The sequence below is a fragment of the Vombatus ursinus genome, unplaced genomic scaffold (genome assembly GCF_900497805.2).
Source record: "Vombatus ursinus unplaced genomic scaffold, bare-nosed wombat genome assembly UNPS02014798.1, whole genome shotgun sequence".
NCBI classification, from domain to species: domain Eukaryota; kingdom Metazoa; phylum Chordata; class Mammalia; order Diprotodontia; family Vombatidae; genus Vombatus; species Vombatus ursinus.
Genome location: NW_020954576.1, coordinates 19,292,583 through 19,309,973, shown reverse-complemented (window position 1 = coordinate 19,309,973; position 17,391 = coordinate 19,292,583). Strand labels below are relative to the sequence as shown.

At 35.1% G+C, this 17,391-nt stretch overlaps 1 protein-coding gene across 2 annotated transcripts in view; it reads left to right on the top strand.

The window, feature by feature from the left end:
* LOC114049643 (RAC-gamma serine/threonine-protein kinase) overlaps positions 1-17,391 on the top strand; it is a 362,981-nt gene that overhangs the window by 312,838 nt on the left and 32,752 nt on the right. For both annotated transcript variants that reach the window (XM_027870919.1, XM_027870920.1), the window contains one exon: positions 3,209-3,296. In XM_027870919.1, the coding sequence (XP_027726720.1) occupies positions 3,209-3,296 (88 nt within the window). The remainder of the gene's footprint in view (positions 1-3,208; positions 3,297-17,391) is intronic.

Genomic DNA, 17,391 nt, shown 5'->3' with positions numbered 1-17,391 from the left:
AATCACTTTTTGAGTCTCAGTTCCTTTATTTGTAAAATAAAGGTATCTGCCCTAACAGCTTCACAGGGTTAATTTCAGATGAGATCATATTCATATGTTTTGCAACCATAAATAAACCTTAAATAAGTTTAAATGTACATTAGTAATCCTTTGAGAATCAGGGACTATTCTTGAAAGTTGAAAATAAAGGAAAGGCCTTTTGAGAGGAATTTTATAGTTCAGTCTTCCCTGTATAGCTAACTTCTCTCCTTCCAAATTTCAATACAAACTTAATCTAACATAAATTTAAAGTATTTTAAGCCTTCTGTCTAAACAATTCATTCATAGGTTGGCATAAGCTCATTAGTCTATAGCATCTGTCCTACATATTGATGGATATATATGTACACAGATATACATACATATATACATATACATATATAATTTTAGGATCTTTTATTTATAGTATTTTATGTGTGTCAAATTATTCTTAGTTTGGCCATTGGCCACCATGTACATATGTGCATATGTATTTCTATATGTTTTCTTTTAGGAACAACGTAGATTTGCCCTTTTTATCTTGCATATTTACATTGTCCTACAGCATTGAAGACCTTTTTAATGGAGAGACACAGAATCTTAGATTTAGAGTAGGAAAGAACCTTAGAGGTCATCCGGTCATTGCAATCTGCTCATTTTGCAGATGAAGGGCCTGAAACCAAAAGAAATTAAATGTCTTACCAAAGGTCACATTGGTTTTGAGCTAGGCTAAGCACCCTTGTCCTCTGCTTCCAGATCCAACCAACTTTTCACTATATTCCACTACCTCCTATCTGGAGGAAAGGGACACTGACACTTTGTTTTACCTTTGGAACCAGTAGCACGAGGGATCACATTTAAGATTTCTGTAATCATAGATTCAGAATTTTTTTTTTTTTGCAACTCCTTTTTAGTGTGTCACAAAAAAAAGATGTATAACTCTGTAAAAATGATTGGTACATGTGTTTTTTGAACTGAAATAGAGACCTTTTAAAAGATAAGTCACGATTCCATGTAAATATAATACATACTATAAAGATGGCTTCTGAGATGTTCCTAACTGTTGTGAATCAATAGATAATTGAGAATTTGGTTTGGGATACAGATTGTGGGATCTATAATTTATGGATACTGAAAAGAGATAGAATTTGTTAGAACTGAATCAAAGTGGCCCCTTCTTTTGAGGGGCTCACATCTGTCATTTTATCATTGTTAGAGTTCTCTGTGGGGGGAAATTCCTCTCAGCAGTGCTGTTAAGCAACTTCTCTGCAACATGTAGCCAGCGTGTTCTTTGGATCCCAGAGAAGTGAAATGGTTCATCCAGGGTTATACAGCCAGCATGTATAGAGGATGTTCCTGAAGGTCTTCCTTCTTTCCTAGATCTTTCACTCTCCAGCTCCTGTCCTATGCTGCCCTTCCTCTTTAATAACTAATGACAAGTTTGCAAAGTGCTTTACATATGTTGTCTCATGGCATCTCATTAACAACGTTGTGAGATAGATACGATTGTGCCCATTTTACAAATGAAGAAACCGAGGCACAGAGAAGCTAAGTAACTTCCTCAGGGTCAGAAAGGTAGTAAGTATCTGAGGCATAATTCAAACTCAGGTCTTTCTGATTCCAAGTCCAACATTATACACTGTGCTGCCTAATTGATCACTATTAATTATTTATATTAATTGACTTTCAGGTCTGAAGTAATACTTGTGCTTCACTTGGTGACTAGAATGAAGGCAACTATCAATATACAAACTTGGTGTGGTTTCATACTATGAGGGCATTTGATATTAAAGATTTTTACTTCCCTACTTCTAAAGTGTTTCTCTCAGATAACTTTGAGTTTATTCTTAGACAGTGCATAGTGTGGTTGACCTTATGTTAAAGAATGGAAAATTCATTGACACAGAATAGCTTATAAGGTAACTTAAGAAAATTTGTAGTTTTTGATGTATTGATTGCATAGACTTAAAACATCCATACTTCAAAAGTAGTAAAAAACTATTTACTCATGAAAGGAGATGGAAGACATTCTGAATAAACTGTCTTGAATGTTTCTCAAAATCTTTTTCCAACTTCTCTCCAAGAATCCAGGATCCCTCTGCCCCTTTTCAAAAATGCTTCTTGCTGGGAGTCATTTCAGGCTGTAAAGAGAGCCTGTCTATCTTCTCCTGGCCTGGCTATTCCCTTTCAGCCTTCAGAATATTAATATAGAAGTTAATTCTTCCATTTCCCTCATACAGATTTGGTGTTCTCATTATACTAGCTCTTCCTTGAACCTTGAAGAGAGAAAATGGCCTATTTTTAGTCCCTCAATTCCTTCCCCTTTGTATTCTCCCCATATTCCTGCCATTTCTGAGAATAGTCTGATTTCAGCTTTTTCACTGTCTCCTCACAGGTTCAAATAAATGGAAACAAAATGGTAACAAAAAAATTATTCAGCATGTAATTGTAAACTAATGATACTGGTTTTCAAGGATGATGTAGGAAATCAATTTTGAGTGCATTATGACCATAACTTCTGTTGTCCAGACTAGTAGTACCCATAGCAAATTTCATTCAATTGTAACTTGGTCTGCATTTAAACTATATTTTTCAAAGAATATATTTTTGTCATAACTACATTGCTATGCATAAGCAATACTTGGTGTCAGCAACAACAAGCATTTATTAAGTATCTTCTGTGTGTAAAGCACTTTGCTCAGCATATGGAGCACCCTTTAGAATAAACAGTCTACTAAAAATCAGTTTCTTGCCTGACTGTGAGTCCTCCCCTAACCACCATTTTTTGTTAGTTATTAAAATATTTTTATTTATTCATATGCTTCAACATAGTTATAGTACATATGAATTTAAACTTATGTATTGTTCTTTGGAAAGTAACTTAAAATCCTAATATGAAAATTTCATAAATTAGTTCTGTTTCTAGTGGTATTCTTTAATTTTTTTTCTACCTAGATTAATGATCTGTATCTCAAATCAAACATGGTATATATTTAACCAACATCCATTTTGACTTGAAAATTGAGGGGGGCAAAAAAAGAAATGCTTATGTTTTCAATTATGATGCTCAATGTATTCTCTTCTGGGGTGTTTACTAATAGTTTGTTCAAGAGTAGACTATCACAGTCTTAATGAAACTTTCCTTGCTTATATGGTTAATATTTACTTAACTTACTTTCTCCCCTGATAGCCTTGGTGGAGGTCCAGACGATGCAAAAGAAATTATGAGGCATAGTTTCTTTGTTGGAGTAAACTGGCAAGATGTATATGATAAAAAGGTAAGAAATGCTTTATGTCAGAGTGTTCTATTTTTGGCTAATATGCTGAAATGAATGTACTGCTAATTTATGAAAGAATGTGTGTATTATGTAGTTTGCAAAATAATGGTATTGCTCATTTTGAAGCTCAGATTGAAATTACCACTTAATTTCTTTTTTTCTTCTTTTCCTTTTTTTTAATATGAGGCAATTGGGGTTAAGTGACTTGCACAGAGTCATACAGTTAGTAAGTGTTATGTGTCTGAGGTCAGATTTGAACTCAGGTCCTCCTGACTCCAGGGCCAGTCTCTATCCACTGCACCACCTAGCTGCCCCTACCACTTAATTTCTTACCAATTCACTTTGCAGTTCATGATTTGGACGAGTCCCCAAACTACATTTTTCTTCCATGGTAAATGTGGTCAAATAGTTGGTTTTCTTCTTGCTGATGTAATTTGTTCATTAGCTCCCTTTTTGTTTCTGATTTGGGGACCTCTGTGTATTTTGAAACATAAAGTACCAACAAAATTAGATGTAATTACAAAACTTGCTTTTATTGCCATCTATTTGTTATTCCTTATTTTTAAAGAACACTATCAGCTTGGCTTAAACTTAAATATCAGAGCTAGATCGTGACTACTCTCAGCTGGCTTACATGAACCATTCTTGAGTCTTCTTTGGGTTGTTTACAAGCCCAGACAAATATATGTTAATATAGTCACATTTTTTTTTCTCACTTAAACAGATATATCACCTTTTCTGTCAATAATTTTTTTTTGTATTTGGAAGGGGAAAATTGGTCCTATTGTAACTCTTATGTGTATGATCTTATCTCTAGGACATGAAAATTTAATTCAAGAAAATATTTCACCATTTCCGGTGGAAGTATTCCTGTTGATTTTGACATTTTGCTTTATAGAAGCCTCTTCTTTTTATTTTAAGCTTCAAATGGAACCTTTACAGGATTTAATAAGCCCTTTGCAATTCTGATTTAATTCTTTTATTACATTTATTTCAAACTGCTGTCAGTTTTTCATCTTTTAAAAACATCAACAAGTTATTTATTAACATTTAAATAAGTGTCTTTCACGTGTCAAGCATTCTCATTTATTTGTGCTTACAGTAAAGCTAGAGAGATGTCATCTACAATGAACACCTGGATTGCCACAGTAACATCTCATTACTGTATGTTAGTTTGTGTTATTGTAGGCAGTAAAAGATGCTGTGCTATCCAGCTTGTTCCCCATCCTTGGTCAAGTGACGCAAAGCCATACGATAGATCCATATCATGAAGCTGTCCTTTTGAGACCAGTACAAAACTCTTCCAACTGATGAAGCTGTGTACCTTTTTAAGACCCTCTTCCAGTTACTTCTGTGAGCTAACATGCTACCTTTATGAAGTACATATAGGAACAGATGGAAGAGATTATGGAGTATTTTAACTAAGTCAATACAACTCTAAAGAAACTAAAGTTAGAGGCTAGTTCTGTGCCCCAGAAGTGTTATTTGTAGTCAGAGATTTTCATCAATGCACAAAGTTGAAAGCTTCCCCTGAATTCTATCACATTGGCATATGTTGTCCAAACGATGAAAACTTAAATCAAATCATTTCCTTAGGGTGTTCAATGTTTGGTAGCACTAATATGGCATCAGGTTTTAAAGAAAGAGAAAAAAATAGCAATAGTGTCAATTCTATGTGACTCTGAATCTTGAGTCTGCCACAAATGTAGGTCCTTGGGTATTTTCATCATCATTAACTGCTTATGTTACATGGCAAGTTGAGATAAGTACCAACAAGATCTAGGAACAGAGCCAGAATACTACCATTGAAGTGAGGCCTACTTTAGCACACTGTCACTGGACCATACTTTGTTCAGAGTAAAGGTGACAATAGGCTACATAGGCAGCTGGTGAATGTTGAGTGCAAATAAAGGGATTGTGTACAAGAACTGGTAGAAGGAATTCTTTAAGGACCTAGAGTTTAATAATGTGGCATAGCTCTAAGCGATTGATAGACATAGGGTCCCTTATATGATCAAAGGCATTGAGTATTTGTAGGACAAAGAGAAATGGGCCCTGCACATAGTACCTTTGTCTGATAGACCAATAGATTAAATGTAGTCAGCCTCATGTCTGTGAAGAACAGCCACATTAGAACATTGTCTTCTAAAGTGGAGAATGGAGTCATAGGTGATGGAAGTGTGAGTGAAGATTCTAGGGTAGTGTTTCATTTTTCTATTGACTATAGGAGAAACAAAACCAGGAAACTAAACCATGAAAAACCCTTGTGATTTAAGTAGCACACTGGCTTGATTTTGCTGGTATAGAGCTGTTCCCTAGGTGAAAATTGGGCCTTTAAGTATGTAATAAACTCTTTTAGATAACTAGTATACTTTAGAGGTTCCATTTATAAAATCAATGGGTTAATTTATTTTATTCAAACAAATAATGATTGTGAGCTTTACCTCTCCTTAGATGTTTACTTTTTAAATAGGAGTTTGTTCATCTGTAAATTAGAACGTATACTTATCTTTCATTAAGGTAGCATCATATTAAGGTAATTAACTGGTTTTATAGGTTTATTATGATGTGTTTGAGAGATATATTTATAGAAATTGTAGATAAATCTTGAAATCAGGACCTCTCGATATTTGATACCTCTTCATATCATATGGGGGGGAAGGAGACCATTTTAAACAGATTTAAATAATTTACCTGAGAAACTACAAACATGTCCAGATAGATAGGGAAAGATGTGAAAAAAACATATGCTTTAACATAGAGGGTTTTTAACCCTATAATGTACGGGAGTCTTTCCCTGACAAGGGGTACAAGAAAGAGTAGCTCAGTCAACTTAATAAGGTTAAAAGATGAGGAGGCCTTTGTTCTAGTCTTGAAAATATATCTTAATTTCAAACACATGGGATATAAAAAGTACCCTGATCTTTGGTGCTTATTAGCATACACGATGATTGAGATAAGGCTAGTTAGTCTAATAGCAGAATCACAGCATTGGACTTGGTCATTAAAAGAGGGTAGGTAGGCCTGTAAAGTAGCTATGAATGCAGTGAAATGTAGACAGATAACCAGCACTGAAAGGAGGCATACACAGAAAAGTTGGAACTCTGGGTTCAGGAGTGAAGCCTCCACCCAACCCCTAGTGAATCTCTTGGCACCAGAAGTAGCAGCTAAAGAAGAGCAGCGACAGGGGCAAGGGTCAGTTCAACGTTGAAGGGGCTTCCACAAATCACTTTTTGTCTTACACCCTACCCAGCATTTTTCTGGGAACCTCAGAACTTGGATCATGTTAGGTACTTACAGAAAAGCAAATAGTGTCCTTAGCCCTCTACCAATCGTGTAGGCTGACAAGTTTATTGTATGTAGGAGAGCCTTTATTCCACCCTACAGAAAAGGACTTGCACTTGAGCTAATGAAGAGTCAAAATTAATTCTTCTTTTTACTCCAGAATTAATGGAAATTATGGCTCTCCCAGAAGCAAAATATGAGATTTTGAGGTTGATAGAAGCAAGTAAAACCTGCCTCCATTAAGAAACTTGTATAATTTTCTAAACTTAAAGTACCACTCATGTTAGCAGAGATAACTCATTACAGTAACAAAGTACAAGGTCAACATTTGCTCCCCAACATGGTTGCTTTACAAAAATTAATAAGAGTGGTAATGCACTGGACCCCCATTGCTATGTCCTTTGCTGATTCTCCCACTCTGAAGTCATATAATTGTTCCTCTTTTCTCTAAGAGTCTTGATTTAGTAATTCCTCTGCTGCATGATTCTTTGTCTAGCAGCTTTTTTTGCCAATCTATCATTACCTCTTCACAGCTTCCACCTCTGATGTCAGGAGGTTCCATCATTGTTTGTCCATGGCTGCCATTCTGTGGCTGAGAGGTTCCCTTAGTGACTGTATAAATAGGGTCTTCAACCTCACCACAGACCCTTGAATACTCTTCAAGTGTATCCCCTCTTTCACCTTAGATTCTTTGTCTGCTCTTAGTTCATTTGAGAGGCTTGACAGATCTGTTTGTCCCCTTTAAAAAGCTATGTCCAAGGGGCTACTCATTCTTATCAGTCAAGCAAGGCTTTGGGCAAGGGTGTTCTTTACACTCCACCAACCAGTTGTAATGAAAGCCTCAAAAGAGATCTCACTTGTAGATATAGAGGTGTTCACATGTAGTGAGAGAATGTTAAAGTTGGAAAGGATTTTAAAGATCTTCTAGTCTCATCCTATCATTTTAGAAATCAGGAAACAAGGGCTGGAGAATTTAAGTGAACTGTCTGAGGCTCTCCAACTAAGTAGTAGAGCAGGTACTCAAACCCCAGATTTTCTGACTCCAAAGACAGTAACTATACTTTTGGGTGTATATTTTGTATTTTCCCTGCCCCTTTCCCCTGGGGATTTGCTAAATGCTGCCAAATTGGGCTTTTTAAAATATTTTACTATTTTCAGTGGATCTCTGGTTCCTTGGGGGTATTCTCTTCTACAGATTAAAGCTCTTCTGCATCTTCTCATTCTATATGATTCTTTATCCAGCATGGAGACCTTTCTCAGGACCTTTGGACCTTATGTAAGTGCCATTGTAGCAACTGGGCTGTCCATCAATTGTCTTGTGCTCTCCCTACTTGACCACTCTACCTTCTTTTCTTTTTATACATTTACTAGAATATGTTTCTCTTTTATGCCACTCCTCACTTGTAAGACAATGTTAACTAATATTAACGTAATTTTAGGGGTAAATCTGAATATGAACAGACATCTAAATATGCTCAGTTTCTGATTTCCCTGCAATATGCAATACACACTTACATACCACACCCTTTATCTACAGCAATGATTGCTTAGCACTTCTCCTTATAATAATGTTTAATTTCAAAAAGAAATGGTATTAAATTTTAATGGATTAATTAAATAGAAGGACCAGGTGCATTGACACAGAACTTTTTATTATAATTTTGCTGTGAAATGAAATTTTTATTTCTATATCTGTTTTCTTAACCTTGTGGATAAAAAAATATATACTGTGTCAATTGACAGCTGTTTGGTCCTTCAAAGTATTCTTAAATTCTGTTCTTTCTAGTGTTAAAACATAGTTTCAAACTTTCATTTTTACTTTCTTAAGTTTTATAACATCTAGAATCACCTGGTTAAAAAACTCACTAACCTTTTAAATTTTTGCTTTCTTTAAGTCAGAATTCTGTTTCACCAAATTCAGGAAAGATTAAGATTTGGAGTTAATTGAAGTGAATAGTTGACATGCTACTACATTGTTTATTCACCTCATGGCTCTCCATGTCTAAACAATTATTCCAAAAGACTGTATGAAATACAATCATGTTAGCAGTGACTGTTTGAGCATAGTAAGTGAATAATAGTAAGGCAGGAGTATTATTGTTTTGTTTTGTTTTTAGTTTTTTCAAACATGCCTTTCTTATAATTTAATTTGTATATTCTTTTATAATATGAATTTTTAAGTAGTATATTGGAACCTTGCAACAGTGCTATTTGCTGTGCAGCTCAATATAAGGTGACTCAAGTACTGCCACTTAGTATAAGGTATATTTATCTTGAGGCCTGCTTCCAGGAGGAATTAGTTATGAATTATCTCATATATCTTACTGGGAGACAGTGCTCTAGCATTGGTTCTTTCTTGAGGTCCATAGAACATGATACACTATAATGTGAATTTTCATTGTGTATTTTTTAAAATGTAAAAAAGAATGTTAACCCCCCCATCCCCTTTTGTAAAGCATTTAGATTTGAATGGTTCACCCATGGAGGCAAAATAAGCCATTCTTAGTTATCTTTTTTGTTCTTCTCTGTTTTGTGGCTGTGATGTTACTTTAAAGTCAGTTGTTAGGAAATCAGTGCTATCACTATGCCTGTTTCATAGTAGTCTCTTCTGTGGTAATATTATAAGGAGAGCTATTCTGCTTATATGGATGATAAATTGGGTAATAACATTCCATATCGTTTAGTAGAAGGACTTATGCCACAGTATAGACAGTTCACCATCTTTGGCCAAGTACTCAGAAACAAAAGTTGACAATTCAAGAAATGATTTTTCTAGCTAATTTATTTGGAGCCATACAGCATTTTAATCAGTTTAATGGTGATTTACAAATAGAGTGAAAAAAATGTGTCTTTACTAGATAAATGCATACTAAATTTCAGCCTAATGTCACTACAAAATACATGTGCTATCCTAATAGTCATGGTTTATACCAGTAGCATCCTCTTTGTTTTTTAGTAGATGGCAGCATTCTCCATTCAAATAGAAATGGAGCTTTGCATTACTATTATCCAGCTACTCCATCTGAATTGATAAAACGGAATAGAGGTCCAATCTCTAGAGTCTAGTTTCCATTTGGAAGAAAAGAGTATGGTTAAGTATAAATTCTGTTTTATCTGTTTTCTTTAGTCCAAATTGACTCATTTTAATTTTGTATTGAGAGTGACTTTTGTATGTAGTAATTTGAAAGTTTAGAATTCTTTAACATGGCTCAATGAAAATTTTGCTTCTACGCTGAAATCTTCCCGTAATACTATGGAATTCTTCCTGTCTTGGACTCAATTTAAGAAAATTGATTCTTGTAGTATTTATAGGATCTCATTATAAGAGGGCCTCACTACTGAGGAATCCAGTTACAGTATTGTAACAGGGCTCCATTATATTGTTATTCTTAATAATGTATTTTAAGGAGAGTATTCATTGAATAAAACTTTGTTCATAATCAACCTTTGAGCAAGCTATAGCATATTATGTTTCCTCTTATTTGCAAAAGTATACTCTTACAAATATTACTGATAGATGGGCCCTTTAATTTTTATTAATGTCTTCAGAACAGATGCATACTTTTGAGGTATGTGGTAATTGACTATATCTGAGAATAAGAGCCACCATGCATGTACATTTAAACATTAGGGATTGTCAGAGGAAAAAATGAAACCAGTGGTGGTTCATTTTGTCAGTATATTAACAAGATAATCAACAGTGATAATCTTTAAATTGTTCTTGTAATCTTAAATTATATAAGTAATGGGTGATTATAGAACTCTCAGAATCACCTCTGTGACTACTGAAGGAGTGATCAGTTGGAAACACGACTGCAAATAGCTATTTTTGGTATATGAAAGTCTATTATTGATAACATTAGATCACTGTCATAGCTGAATGACCAAAAAACAGACTATATCTGTTGGTTACTTCTGAATAGTGTTTATAAGTAAGCACAGATAGAGAGGTTTATTTTTATTTTAGTTAGGCGATTCTGAATATTGAATTTACAAAGTATTTAGAGCTATTGCCCTTTATCCCTGAATTGTAAACATTATAATTATATTTAGCTGGCAGTTATCATTTCACATTTCTTATTTGCTAAATTTTAAAGTGTGAGTGGTTTTTTATTTGTTTTTCGTACAATCCTACTTTCTTCTTACTTTAGAGGGCTACACAAACACATTTTGACATCAGCTCAGAATGAAGCAGTCTAGCACAGCGGCTTATTTGATCCAGAGTTCAGCTCTTGTATTTCCACTGGAATGCAGCCCATCTGTTTTACAGTTCCCCTAGCCAATGAGTTCTGTAGGTCAGGAGTTTATAGTTTAGAATTGAGTAGATTTTCTTACCCTTATTTTTTCTAATATAACTTTTTTTTAATTATATGAAAAATTTCAAGTGAAAGTAAATCATCTGAAAGTCATAGTATTGAAAGCAATAGAAAGCCTTGTCTGTGAGACCAAGAATACCAGTTTAGGTACTCTGTTTGCGTTTGCTTTTGCTTCCAAGTGGTGGTATATTTTTTCTCATCTCTTTCAAAACCATTTGTAAGTGGACATGCTATCTATCTCATAAGTATGTATTCTGAACTCACTTTTTTATACAAAGGAAACTTCTGTGCTTCTATCATGTCAGCTTTCATTTTCTTAGGGAGATGGTGCCAAGGTTCTGTATGCAAGTTCCCCATTTCTTGATAAGAGTTTTTCAAAAACCAATAATATATTTAATTTTTAAAGGGTCTTCCTCTAAAATTGATTTTGGAAATATCCTTAAAGTTGGCATATGGTGATCAGAGGGAGGCATTCTGTAGAGTACTGTCTTTGTCCTCTGGCAGCAGACCAGATCTTTGGATTTAGGGCTTTAGGAAATCATTTAGTCACAGTTAGTTGTGAATAAGTGTGAGGGAGCTGGGTCAAAAGAAATGGTTCATCATTTTTGGAAGGCACCAGCTAGAGTCACAGGAGTTATGAGAGCTTGAAGATTATTGGTCCTATTGAACATAGAGCTACATAAAAAGAGCTTTTTTTTTTCTTTTTACTCTTTTTAGTTTTGTTGACACAGAGTTTTTAATTTTATTGTTCTTACCTCATATTTTGTACAATATTCTGTTTTTATGGTATCTGTGTTATAGTTACATCTTACTGATTCAAACAGACCTTATGATTTTCAAATCAACAAGTGTTTGTTAGATATCTGTAATATAATGAGTATTCTGTGAGGTTCTCTGCATGATATTAAAGAAATAGGAGATTTTAAATCCTAGAATTTTAGAGTTGGAAGGTACCTCAGAGATTATCTGGTTTGGTCAACTCCATCAATTTGTAGATGGCCTCAACTCTGAGGAGCTTATAGTCTAATTTTTGAAGAGGACTGATGTAAAACTGATCTGATTGCTGTTCTCCATGCATGACATTAATTTTTTCATCTTTGTGTCTTTATAACTGAAATATAGTTTTACAGAACTCCTAGAAGCTCTAGCTTCCCTCAGAGTTTATTTTAAACTTCTATTAGAAATCTGTCTTGATCCCCTTTATTTCTCTCCCCCTGGAAATTACCTTGAATAGACATATATATATATATATACACCTTGAATATATATATACCTTGAATATATATATGTGTGTGTGTGTGTATATGTATGTATGTATATATATTTTTTGCAACTTGAATATATTTTGTATTTAATTTTCTATGTTCATGTTGCTTCCATGTAACAAGATATAATTTCCTTGATGCCAGAGAGGATTTCATTTGGTGTTGCTTGCACTTGGAAGAGTACTTGGTACAGATTAGATACTTAATAAATGCTGGATGAAGGAATAAATAAAAGAGACAGCTAGTAAAAGGTCAAAGCAATAAATAATTCAGTGCCAATCTGAGGTATAGGAATGAACAGGGCAGGTGAGGAGAATATTACAAAGAGCATGATTGGAGGGAGGATTCATGATGGGTGGTAAAGGATGGTAAGAGTTGAATAAGTGAGGTGAACCAGTTGACAGACAGCCTTGAAAACAAGACTGTGGATTTTGGACTTGATAGAATAGGCATTAAGGAAACACTAGAAGTTCTGCAGAAAGGGAGTAATAGCGTTAAAATGTAATTTTATAAGATAAATTGCTGATGTGCAGGGTGGATTGCAGAGACAATTGCCTTGAGATGGGGAATCTAGTGAATAAGCCAGAAAAATGCAATATTGTAAATATAAGGTAGTGATGAGCTGGATAAGGATGGTATCAGTGGCAGTTGAATTCAGCAAGCATTTGTTAAGCAGTAGCTATGTGCGATGTCCTGAGTAAACAAAGACAAAAATGAAACAAGTTTTGCCCACAGGGAGCTTCCATTCTACTGGGGAAATATATTTACGTATATACATATACAGATCTGTGTGTGTATATATGTGTATATATATATAGATATATAGATATAGATATATAGATATAGATATATAGATATATATTAGTAGTCATTAAACATTTATTAAGTGCCTACTGTGTGTCAGGCACGGTATAGAGGATAGACTGGAGAAGCATGAGATATAAAGACCAATTAGAAAGATATTGTGTACCAAGAAGTAATGAGGGTCTGATTAGAGTGGTAGTTGCGTGAATGGAGAGAAGAGGAAAGAATGGGAGAGATTCTAGAGAGAGAATCACAAGATCTGGTAGTTGATTAGATGTGGGTTATAGTGGAGAGAATTATATTTAGGTTGACTCTTAGGTTTCAAACTTGAATGACTGGGAGCATGGTTTTCCTCTCAATGGAAATAAGAAAGTATGGAGTGATAAACTTAGAGAAAAAAATGAATTCTGTTTTGACAGTGTTAAGTTTGAAGACCTACTGGACCATCAGGAGGAGATATCCAGTAGGCAATATAGCAAGCATTCTAGGTAAAAGAATGTTTTATTTGGTGGAAAACAAGCAGGCCAGTGCCTAAACTATGGATATATATTCAGCCTGGAAAGATAGACTGGAGCCAGGTTGTGAAGAACTGTAAATACCAAGTATTGAAGTTCATATTTTATTCAAGAGGCAGTAGGCAGCCACTGACATTTCTTAAGATGGGAAGTAAGAAGGTCAGATTTGTGTTTTAGGATTATTAATTTGTCAGCTGTGTAGATGACAGATTGGAGAGAGGAGAGAATGAGGCAGAAAGACCATTTAAATGGTAGTTATAATAGTTCAACCTAACAGTGATAGGGGCCTGAACTAAGGAGGTGACTGTAAGGAGCAAGGAACAGATGTGGGAGATGTTGGCAGCTGATTGGATGCGGGGTCAGGGAGAGTGGAGAATGAAAAATAACTCTTAGGCTGTGAACCTGAGTAATTAAGATGGTGGTGCGCTCTACAGAAAGAGAGAAGTTAGGAAGGGTAGATTTAGTCACAGTGGGAAAGTGTGAGTTCAATTTGAACATATTTTCAAAACGTCCATTGTAGATTCAGGGTAAATGTTCAGCAGGCATTTAGAAATAAGGGACTGGAGTTGAGGAGAGAGAGTACCTGGTATATAGATCAAGTAGTCATTTGCATAGATCACCAAGAAAGTGTAGAGAGAGAAGAGGGTTTAAAGAGAGCCCTGGGGTATACCATGGAAAGGGGGTGGGACATAGATGATGCTGATGCAGAGGAATCTGGTTTCAGTCATATGGTCAGGCAGAAATCCATAACAGAGGTCTCATGAAAAACCTTGGGGAAAGGAATATCCAGAAGAAGGGGGTGTAATATCAAACAGTGAAATCAAAAAGAATGAAGACTGAAGATTTTTAGAGACTGTAGTTTTAGTTGGCAAATTCAACAAATACTTATTTAGTAGATTCTGTGTGCAAGGTACCAGAGGTATAAAGACAAAATTGTCACTGCCCTCAAAGAGCTTAAATTTTAGGAGAAACAGAGACAGACCTAGAAAACTAACAATAGGGGGTGGGCTCTGAGTGTCTGTGGCCCTGGGAACTAAATGACCTTGTTAAGAGCTGTCAGTATAACAGATATAGGAAGTGAAGAGCAGAGGGCCAAGCCCTTGGCCTTAGATATACTTGTTAGAGGTGATAGAAGGAGAGAGTCAGCCCTAAAGTCATAAATTCTTACCTGCAGGATTCAATGTCATAGGAGCTGGAAGAGTGGATGGGTGGGGAGGAGAGTGTTACGGGACTAGAAAACCTCTTTCTGGAATTCTTAGGGTGATCCATTATCTGCTGAATTCAAAAAACTTAAGGATCCATTTTGGAACTTGAGTGTGTGTGTCGCTGGGACAGAGTGTCTGTTAAGATGAATTCAAATATCCAAGCTAAATATTCTTATCTGGAAACATTTACGTCATTATAAACCAACAGATTTCCATTCCTTTTTCTTTTTGGGGATGTTTTTGTTTTGCTACACAGGAAGTGCTAACACTGATGAGATCACTATAGCCATGGAAGTGTAAAAGTCTGGGTGAATATCAGTTCAGCCTACCCTTTATGCCTATGCAGGATCTGCAAAGATAGTAGATATTTTATCTATTAGATAGGTATTTTATGATATTAAAATAATTAATAATAAATAAGATTTATTTATATATTATTTATATAACAAAAAACTAATGTTTTATAATAAAATAGGTATTTTATCTGACTCAAAGACTTGAATGTGTACCCTCTGAGATTACCTTTCACCTACTGTGTATATAGCTTGCACATACCTAGTTATTCTCATGTTAGTATCTCCCATTAAAATCTAAGCTCCATGAGAATAGGGGCTTTTTTTTGTCTTTCTTTCTTGCCCCAGTGCTCAGCACAGCCCCTGGCAAGTAGTAAGTGTTTAACAGAGAATTGTTGACTGGCTGACTGACTGACCACAGTGCCTGGCACAATGCCTTACATTCTAACCTGACCTGTGGGTTAGTTTGAGACTTGATTTCAAGTTTCCTAGAAATAGAAATGCAGGTTACTCTTTTGTTTTGTTAAAAAAAAAAATAACATTTACTTAAAAAAAAAATGAAAGCAAATGGGATAAATGGAAGAGTGATTTGATCATAGGTTCTCCAATAAGAAATGTTTATAATAAGTATTTTATGTTTATATTAAGAGGTAAAAAATAGTGTTTTAGGTTTGCCAGAAATATTTTCTTTGAAAGAAAAAAACTCTAATGAATTCTCAAATGAATTCTCTCTAATGAATTCTCAAAAAGATATTTAGGGAAAACTACTTTATTTTAACAATGAATTTTATTGATATCTTTTGTTTTTTGTATTGTCTAACTTTCCCTTGTATCTTTCCTCACCCTATGGCCCCCCCCATGGGGGCCGTCCCATATAACAATATTTTTAAAAGGAAGAAAAATAAAAGAAGAGTAAAAGCAATTAACAAAAATCAAGCAATACATTGGAAAAATCTAAAAAGAGATGAAGTGTTTCCTACCTGTGGACCTCTCACCTCTGCAGAAATGTGGCAGGTGTCTTTTCATGTCACTTCCTTATAGCCACATTTAGTCTTTATAATTTTATAACATTTACTTTGGGTTATTTTGTGGTAGTATGTTTGCATTGCTGTGATCATCTCAAATATTGTTTTCTTTCTGCTTACTTCATTTTGATTGACATTTCTTTTATTAGTGATTTGGAACATTCATATTTATATTAATAATTTACAATTCTTTTGAGAACTGTTTGTATCCTTTTTCCACTGGGATACTTTATTTGAGAAATTTGATACAAAGGTTTTATTCTCCATTTGACCAGTTCCCTTCTTATCCTAGATGAATTAATTTTGTTTCTGCAGAATCTTTTCAATTTCATGTAATTAAAATTACTTATATTGTGTTCTGTGATTTCCTTTAATCCTTGTTGGTTAAGAATACATTCCCTACCCATAGGAGACATATTGCGAAAGATGTATGTTTTGATTCTCCTCCACTTTTCTTTAATGGAATCATCTCTAATGTTAAGACAATTTTAAATTGTTTGACTGGGTTATTTGTTTATATTTTGATTATTTTAAAGATTTCATCATTACACTGGATATTCCAGGGGAATGTTACCTTTTGGGGGTCAAGTACTAGAAAGTAGCAATTATTTTAGTCCCCAAGGCCATCACTTGTTTTACTGGAGGCATAATTTATTAAAACTTCCAGTAGCATTTATTATATTCTAGTACAACAGAGCTTGGATTGGAGAACTTTCCATAGAGGTAAGCATGTGTTCTGGCTCCTTATTAAAAGACTTGCTCCTGATTGGTCTATTGGTCCTTGTGATTTGAGGGGTTATGTTGAAGATGACTGCTCCCTGGGCCAGGAAGAGCCATCTCCTCAATAATCTATAAGAGTCTTAGAAAAACTTCACTCTCTCTCTCTTGCATACATTGATTTGGGACTTCCTGTACTCCTCTTGGACTTCCAGATGGAGTAGTGGTATTTCTTAACTCTCCTGTTCTCACTCAGCAGTAGTTGTGGCTCTGCCTGCCAGCCATCTTTGACATAATTCCTTCAGTTTTAGGGACCAAATGACCAATCATGAGTTGCTAGATCATGTATGCACATCAACAAGGGGTGAAAATCAATGTACCAGGGGGAAGCCAAGATGGCGGAGAGAAGCCAGGAAGTTGCTTGAGCTCTCCCCAGTTTCCCTTGGAAACAACATTAAATCAAGCCTCTAAATGGATTCTAGAGCGACAGAATCCACAAAAAGACAGAGTGAAACAATTTTCTAGCTTAAGATAGCTTAGAAGGACTTCAGGAAAGATCTGTCTCACTTAGGTGTTAGAGGAGCGCAGCAAGCCAGTGGGAGGCTCTTAGCCACAACACACATCAGCAACTGAGGCCCCTCGGTCCTGGTTCAGCAGGCTAGTAGGGCCA